The sequence below is a fragment of the Anneissia japonica genome, unplaced genomic scaffold, assembly GCF_011630105.1.
Source record: "Anneissia japonica isolate Jap-2015-1 unplaced genomic scaffold, ASM1163010v1 scaffold3334_len1275209_cov185, whole genome shotgun sequence".
NCBI classification, from domain to species: domain Eukaryota; kingdom Metazoa; phylum Echinodermata; class Crinoidea; order Comatulida; family Comatulidae; genus Anneissia; species Anneissia japonica.
Window position 1 is genome coordinate 307208 of NW_022738561.1, and position 8930 is coordinate 316137.

Genomic DNA, 8930 nt, shown 5'->3' on the forward strand with positions numbered 1-8930 from the left:
TTATTTATTTTACTAGAATTCATCAACAATTTGTGCATAAAGTCTTCTTTGAGTCTCTCAATACTGATCAAATGCTTAAGTGCCCTTGATAAGACAACATTGAAAATAATTAATTATACAGTACAGCTAACAGGTGAATTTGACAAACATGTATTTATGATGATAGTGTAGATGATAGCAAAGAGTATAGAACTGACTGTGTAGGTTTTCTTGAAATGGAATTCTATCTCGAAAAGTACTACCAGAAGCACCACCCTTCCAAAGAACGTAAAAGATATTCATATCGATTGCGTGCTGCATCTATAGAATGCATTTTGGAGTTTCAAACTCTAATAAGGCATCTCCTATCTTGTGGTTGTACTGTTTTTTTTTTTCGTTTTGTTACATGCATGCAAAATAAGGAAGATCAAACCTCTTGCAATTCTCTACTCTTTGATGATAGTAATAGAAAATGAAGGGGTGTAAGATGATGGTGGTGATGACATCACTGAAGAAAAGACTGTTTTTTCCCCATTAGACATTTGCAGCACCATCATTTGATGACCGAATCTTGGAGGTAGTTGCTGTCTTTGGCGGGATGCAGATGGCCGTGTCCAAACTCATAACTTTGCAGCATCACCGCATAGCTCAATGCCGTGTTGTTAAGGTGACGATCCTTGGCGATGAGCCTGTCCCGGTCCAAGTTGACGGTGAGGCGTGGATGCAGAGTCCTGGCTACATGAAGATTATCCACAAGAACCGAGCTCATATGCTGGTCAGAGATAAGGTTAGTGCATAGGGTCAGAAATTTGTTGCCTCCAACTATGAACATTTTTGCCTCCAGCACCAAATTTTATTGGACCGTCCACTAAGCCCCGCCCCTTGGATATTGTTGCTAAGGGCCCACAAAAACATACGCAAACACATGCGTTTGTGGAACACATCATGTGTCTGTTAAAATACTTTCCATTGGAAACTAGTAAAACTAGTAGATCTAAGTACTGTAGATATAAAATGTTGGGAAAAAAAATGTTTTTACTTCAGGCAATCTGCAAAGCTAACAGCCGTTGCACAAATATGAATTAACTAATGTTTGATATACTAGTTTGGAACTCAATCATGATGAATTTCATCACTGCATCTTATACCATTTTAAAACATTAGATTCTTATAACAAGTAGATTTTTATTTTTAAAAAAGTTTTTTTTTTTTCCAGGTTTTTGAAAGTACATTGAAATCTTGGACTGACAAGCAGCGGTTGGAGCAGCAGCTGCAGGACTTTGAGATGGGCAACGTGAAGCAGTTCTGTGAAATGTCAGCTGGTCTCATTCGAAGGTTAGTGTCCTATGATGGTCACTCATGTTGATAGAATGTGCTAATGATGGTGATAATTTATAACAATAAATAAGTTCTGTATAGTTCTTGTCTCCATTTCAAAGAAATTATCAAGAAGATGATACATATAAAATTGTAGAAAGTATATAAAAGAAATGAGTTGCTGGTAAAAATTAGAGACTAAACTTTAAAATATTTGAAGAATAAAAGGAACAAGAATAAGTGCCAACTAAAAGCAAAAAGCAAAAAAGTCAGCATGATTGCTATGTTTGCCATCACTCGGAGGCCCAGAAATGAGGTCTGCTGCACCTAACTCACAGAAGCTCCAAACTAGAGCTCCTTTAGCGAACAATACTCATTCTTTATTCTGGTAAGCTCTTTTATAATTGACGTCCTAGTCTGCCAAAAGATCAAGATTTGATAAATATTATATTAAATTAATGTACAAGAAAATGAAAGCAATGATAAAAAGAGGTAAAAAAACAAAATGATTTTGGCAACTAGGACGATGATTATTATGAAAATGATTACAATTGATTGTAATGTATTAATAGTATAATTGAACATTTTTGCTTCAATATAGTGTTCAGGTTCTGTGTATGAGTCATGCAAGTATTGATGATGAGCTAATGGGGTTTGTAAACTCAGCATCAGCAGCACTCGACAAACTCTACCCATCAGGAAAATTATTAGAGGTAAGTGATCTAGAGGTTTTTAAAGAAAATTATTATTACTACAAATTGTTGTCATTTTTTAAAATTATTTTTCTATTATGTATTATGTATTCATATTATCATTATTATTATTATTATTATTATTAATATTATTATTAATATTTATTCATTGTTAATAATTATTAACAATATAAATGTTATTTAATACTAATACGTTAGTCGGATAAATATGTGTGTGCGCCCTGTAGGATGAAACGCCTAAAATCCCTGTTTAAATTCATTGTATTTCAGCACAATCCAATATTTAACTAGAGCAGTTGCTCCATAGAGTGGGTACCTCTGCCTTGTGCCTGAATACCGAACAATATGCAGGTCGTGTATGATGGGCAATTCCTTTGTAATTGAATGTACTTGACCTTGTCCTTTGACCTTCTCTTCCCAACATTTAATCATATCTCTCTTAGATGTAGAGGTGTACAATTCAACAAAATTTTATGATGATCCAGGCCTTTAGGTTTTGCATAATCTTGCTGACAGACAGACAGTGGTGAATATATAACCTCCTTTGGTGGAGGTATAACTAGATTAATTGGTACTTTCTATTAGTGAATCTAGTATATTATACAAATCCTGTGATAACCAATATATTTTGTTCATTTTCATTTAGGGACCAAGTAGAAGAAGTGTCATTGATCTTGTAAATAGTGTGAAATTGCTGCACAATGAAACTAGCATCTTCTTGGCTAGAAAAGCTTACTCATTGGTGAGTAACATTTCAGTGTAATAAAGATAACAAATATTGTATAAATTGATAAATACTTCATATTGAGAGCATAGACAAATGGTAAGGATGATTACTATGAGCACAATTACATGACCAACACTACATGTATTCAGCAATTCATAACAAAACAGGTGTTTAAAAATTCAAGTTAGCTTGTTTACAAACTTTCAATGAATTTCACGGACACATATGGATGACCGCAAAGGTTCCTTTGCTTTACAGCATAGGAACCAGTAATATCTAATTTGAAACAGAAAGCTTGATCACCTGTGCAGGTGTTTTTTAACAAGGCCGTTTTAAAGTTTAAAAGAATGCATTGAAATATTTACAGGTGAAAACTGGAAAGCATTGAAAACAAAACATCATTAAATAAGTGATGAGAATGATTATTATTGATGATGATAATGATTGATAATGAGGATGCTGAGAGTAATTACATAATTATAATTATATATTCAAAATTAACTTTTTGTTATTTTGAACAATATTTTTTTATCCATGTACATTTCTTAATCTCCATTTTTACAGCAATTACAAGAAGAGAGCATCGCCAACGTGTACAAGTCTTTGAATTGCGTGGACAACGAACTCCGACACATCTCCAGAGTTGAACCTCATGTTAAAAGTCAAGAAGAGGAGGTAGATTTGGAAATTCTTTGACATCAGAACTAGTCCTTAAATTTGTAGAAATGTAATACTTCCATTGAAGCATTTTGGAACACCATATCACCAGCTCTCCACTGTTATCAAGATAAAATGTTTATGTTTATTTTTTCTTGTTAGAACCCAGCATCAATTTCCAAGAGGTCAAAAGGTCGTTTCCGTATGCCTGCTAGATTTAAGAATCGTTCTCGTAATAAGGACACCAAACCTGGAATGTTGCCAGCCTGTAAGATTTTTGACATTTTTATCTTGTATCTTTTGTTAAATTCTTATATCAATATGTGATTTTGAAAATTTAAGTTAACAATATATAATCACCCTATATCTAATAAAATTGCTAGTTATATATGTATAGCAATACAAAGTTTACTTCTAGTTAAAATAATTTAAGATTTCTGACAAGAATGTTAAAATTACAAAAATACTATAATCTGTTAATTTTGCTTACAGATTTAGGCATCCAACAATGGAGTGCTGAGGAGGTTGGCAATTGGCTGACTAGTATGTCGCTCTCCGAGTACAAGGATGCTTTTATCCGACATGACATCCGAGGAGCTGAGCTTCTCCATCTGGAAAGACGAGATCTAAAGGTAACTAAAAATAATGTTGTGAGAACCTGTTTGTAATGATAATAACATCAAAATGGTTTTAGGAAAGAGATCGTAAGTAAGCTGAAAGAAAGGTGCAGCGTATTTTTGCCCAGGTTTTGAAGAGTATTAACCCTTTCCAGTCTGCCCCATTACCATTGCCTGAGGCTGTACCAAAGCTGGGAAATTACATCATCTACACTAAATGTCGGGTTTTTACTGGGCGAAGGCATTTTATTTGGTCTAAATACAGGAGGCCCTCTACAGAAATACTCCTACATCACACTCAAAAATCCTATAGAGGGTAGCCTAGCTATAAAATAATTATTATGAAGGCTATACAGGGCGTACGTACGACGCCCCTCGCTATAAAGTATGGTCAAAGAGCGCGTCGTCGCGACGCCATACAACTGGAAAGGGTTAAGGCAGAGGGTGTTTTATCATTACCTTTTAACTGTACAACGTACCATTTCTTTGGTGGTGGTGGTAGTGGTAGCAGTCGCGGCGGCGGTAGTGGTGGAGAGAAAGAGAGCTTAGATAAATGTGCCGTGCACTATTAGAACATTAGCAAATTGGGATTTGATAAACCTCCAGTCCTTATGTGGAGTGTCTAAACTACAGCTACTGACTCAACCACCTACACAGTATAAACTAGAGCAGTCTCTCTATAGAGCGCATACCTCCACCCTTTGTTAAAATACCGAACAATACGCAGGTCGTGTATAGGCACTTCCTTTATTTTCTTTTATGCTCATTGGTAAGTTCTTTGAAACAAATCAAATTTCAGTGACCTTCACCTTTTCATTTGACTTTTTCTTTCCAAAAGTTAATCATCTCTTAAATTATTAAGTACCATTCCATTAAATTTTATGATGATCCATTCCGTAGATTTTGCTGACAGACAAACAGCGGTGAATACATAAACCCCTTGGTGTAGGAAATTAACAATGATTGTTATGGTTTAGTTTTAGATCTTCTAATTTGTAATTTTTTTTTCAATTCATATGCAGGATCTTGGTGTGAGTAAAGTCGGACATATCAAAAGAATACTACAGGCAATTAAGGACATGAATACAAAACATTTGGACCAGAATACATTTCACCAAGCAGCAGGGACCAGCTCAACAACTCAACCACCTTCACATTAAACGAATCATTGAGCATCATTAAAATTTTACTTCTGAGAAGTACCAAAACAATGACATTGCAGAGCAGACAAAATGGTTATGGATAAACTGGACAAAGCCTGGGATTGAAGTTAACTTTTCCAAGTTCAAAATGTCATGTGGAAAGGTAAAAGCAGAACATGTATCTTGTATATATATTCATTTGGAACTTTTTAATTGTTATATTTGGTGTTGATAGAAACTTAAATATAGAATACAGATATTTTTCTGGTTGTGGTTAATTTTTATAAGTTTATATGCTTTGTGCAATCATAATATGTTAATAATTTATTTTTTTTAATATAATGTTTTTTTTTCATTTACTATGAAAAATGAATATCACTATATTTATTATTTATTTAAACAATAATTATTATATCTAATGGTTCATATATTTTTTCATGAAATGAAAATTTATACAGTAATACATTTCAGGGACTTGTTAACTATAACATGTGACAATTAACTCGACCAATCAGATATGTGGGATTCCATTCAACTTGACCAATCAGATACATCAGATTCACAAATAAAACAATCAGGTCGAACACAGGAAATATTGATTTAATTATCCTTGAAAATTATTTGAAATAATATATTAATATAATAATTAAACTATATTTCTTAAATTATGAATTTTATATTTCTATAATTGTAAACTTATGGGATCAATAATCTTTTAGTTGTGTGCATACACTACATAAACTTTTATATGAAATCAGAAGATAGTACTTTGATAGCGAGGAGGTGTAGAACTTTAATGGAATGAGGAAGAAGAAAAAAAAAATCTGAGAGAATGAAAAAACTATACATATTGGGGTAATAAAAATGTAATTTTGAGAGGAGTGGAAAGTATTTTGGGAACAAATTTAGAAGTTTTTCCATGGATTAATTTTTTTCTATGTGCAATTCTAAGGCTTTGCTTTGCGATATCAAAATGCTGCACCTACAACTGCACATATTTTTGTTGTGTAATAGACTGCCCTCTATCAGAAACTGAGAAACTATGTCATGTTAGTTTAAATCAAGCACCATAGGCATATGGAGCTGTGGTCATGGGTGTGCACTTGCTCAACCCAGACATTCCCACCCACACCAGGCTTACCTTACACACCCCATCCTAGACATCTGCTTCCCAGATACTCTCACCCAGACATCCCCATCTCAAATTATCTCCACATACATCCGCACTCTACTCATCCACACATCTCCACTTCACACATCCAAAGAGATGGAAAACATCTGCCCCACTAAATATTTAGCTTAGTTTGTTACAATTGATGTAGATTTTGTTTGTAAATATTTCTTCTGTTGAAAGACGTATATTGAAAAAAAAACTGTTGACTGATCTTGTTTCTCCATGTTAGTTAATAATAGTTAGTTGTGTGTAAGTTTATGATTTTTACTGAATGGCTTTCAAGGTGATTGGCAATGCACCTTTTGTACTCTGAGTCCAGACTCTTTTTTTTTTACGAAGCAACAAAGAGTGCAATAATAAGTCGTCTAAAGAAACTTTTTGAATGCTTTTTCTCGTTTCATTTTTTTTTTTTTCTTGATTAGAAGACCTCTACAAAATGTATTCAATTTGATATTTATAATGAGATGACTGGTGGAAAATTGAAACTTGACTATAAAATCATAATTTATAATTTTGGTTAAAATGATGTGTTCTAAATGTATGTGTGTCTAATAATATACTTGCATTGTTTAATGAATATTCATAGCTGATGAATATAGATTATCTATGAATATTCATTAGTTTATATCTGAATGAGTAAAATATTACATTTTAAAAAAAATGAAACCACTTTTATATGATGTGACGAAATTTGTAACTTAAACTTTGTAGTTTAGACATCTATGCACCATTGTTCAAAGCTGAATTGGATTGAAGAAAATGCCTAGACAAAGATCATTCGTTTCAAGAAATGCATTCTTATAAACTATGCCTAGAAGAACTGTGTTAATATAAATGTCTAGAGAATAGTACTAGCATTTCAAAAACAGTCAAAGAAACGTTCTTGGTTGTTGAATACGACAGGCCTTTAAATAGCTTTAGTTGCTATCTGTATATGCAAATTGTACAATAAATGTTGCCAACTTCATGTTATGGACTGGGTAGGTAGGTAAAAGCAAGTAATAGTACATAATGTGCCTCATAGTTTATGTATACTGTACATATAATTGTGTATCTTCAAAATGTTGCCATTGCACCAATAAAAGAATTGGTTGTAATTTGGAGTGCTGTAAATCGGAGGTCAGACTCTTAATATATGTGGCGAAGACAGGCCAAACTAGTCACAACTCACAAATAGTGGCCAAACCATGCTGGAATGTCAGCATTTTTTAAATCTGTTTTATAGCACTAATTAACCTTTACATATCTATACATCATGTTGTGTTGTCATTTTTCCCATTTTCGTTGTAAAACAACATTTTTTACAATTTGGTGAAGGTCTCTGGCTGAGAAATGTCTGAAATCATAAACTTTGGAGGCTAATTTCTCAAATACTATTCTTTAAACAGCTTTTGTCTAAACTGTTGGAACTTTATAAAAGATTTCAATGATTCTTTTACCATTTTATAACTTTACTGTTTAACCCTGTATCAATAACTAAGTATCTTTTTTGAGAGGAGTGACTGGTTTGTCTTGTCTTTGCAAAATATACCGATGTATGAAGATATATATGTTATGTGCCAGTAAATGTTGTATGTTCTATAATATATAGGAAATGATACCTAATTGGAAAAAAACTATACATGGCTTAATGTCCAGTGGTTAATCCATAAGGGTGACAAGAGGTAGGGTGATGTTGGAAAGGGTAAAATGGGGAAGGATGATGTGGGAATGGGTAAAACCGCCTACAGTCCAAATCCTGTTTCTACTCCCTGTACCCATCCCCCAGTTACTCCCCATTTGTTCTCCATCATAGGTTTCAATGTCCTGTTCCCCACCCTTGATTTCCACCTTCCTTTTTCCACTTTTTGCTCTTTTTAAAATCCATAGGAAGACAATACTGTTGTAGTACTGCAAGTAGTTAGTTAATTGGGCATATAATGAAACATAGTTTATCTAGAACATATTTGTGTGTATGTTTGTCTGGTGAAGCGATATACCTGTTGGCATATCCTTGGCCTTGTGTCTAAAACAAGTCGAATAAAATTGTAAACTCTGTATAGAAATCCAGATTTCATACTCTTTGTGAAGTTGGCAACATGTATCTAATGTTGATAAATGTGATTAGTCTTGTTTTGTTTTAGGTTAACTCATAATCTTGCTTATGACGGTTCAGATGTACTTTTTGCTATCGATAATAATTTTGTAGGATTTGGAACGAAACATTTTTCCACTCATTTTGTACACTTTCTAATTTTGTATGTTGTGAAGTTATTACTTGTATATTGGGGTATATGTGCATATATACCTCCTAAGAAAAATAATTCCCAACATTTTCATCAAGTTCTGTTCTAAAATATTAAGACACAAAATGAATTGAACCATTTAGAAATTTGGGGGTTTTTTCCTGTTAAGGTCAAGCAGTATGAACCTAGCTGTAGCTGTACCAACGAAATTAGATTTTCTATATTTAAGTTAAGAATTTGTTTTAATATATATATAATATAATAATATATATATATATGTATATATATTTTTATATGTATATATTAATATATATATATATATATTTTTATATATATATTTATATATATATATAGATTAAAAGGCAAAATACTGGAAAAT

General features: G+C 32.9%; 1 protein-coding gene across 7 annotated transcripts in view; it reads left to right on the plus strand.

Moving 5' to 3' along the window:
- The window catches only part of LOC117117611 (diacylglycerol kinase delta-like), a 99686-nt gene extending 93266 nt beyond the window's left edge, over positions 1 to 6420 (plus strand). For all 7 annotated transcript variants that reach the window (XM_033261969.1, XM_033261971.1, XM_033261970.1 and 4 more), the window contains 8 exons: positions 518 to 766; positions 1196 to 1314; positions 1898 to 2009; positions 2656 to 2751; positions 3301 to 3411; positions 3556 to 3661; positions 3886 to 4025; positions 5033 to 6420. In XM_033261969.1, the coding sequence (XP_033117860.1) occupies positions 518 to 766; positions 1196 to 1314; positions 1898 to 2009; positions 2656 to 2751; positions 3301 to 3411; positions 3556 to 3661; positions 3886 to 4025; positions 5033 to 5170 (1071 nt within the window). In that variant the 3' untranslated portion in view covers positions 5171 to 6420. The remainder of the gene's footprint in view (positions 1 to 517; positions 767 to 1195; positions 1315 to 1897; positions 2010 to 2655; positions 2752 to 3300; positions 3412 to 3555; positions 3662 to 3885; positions 4026 to 5032) is intronic.
- Positions 6421 to 8930: the final 2510 nt, after the last annotated feature.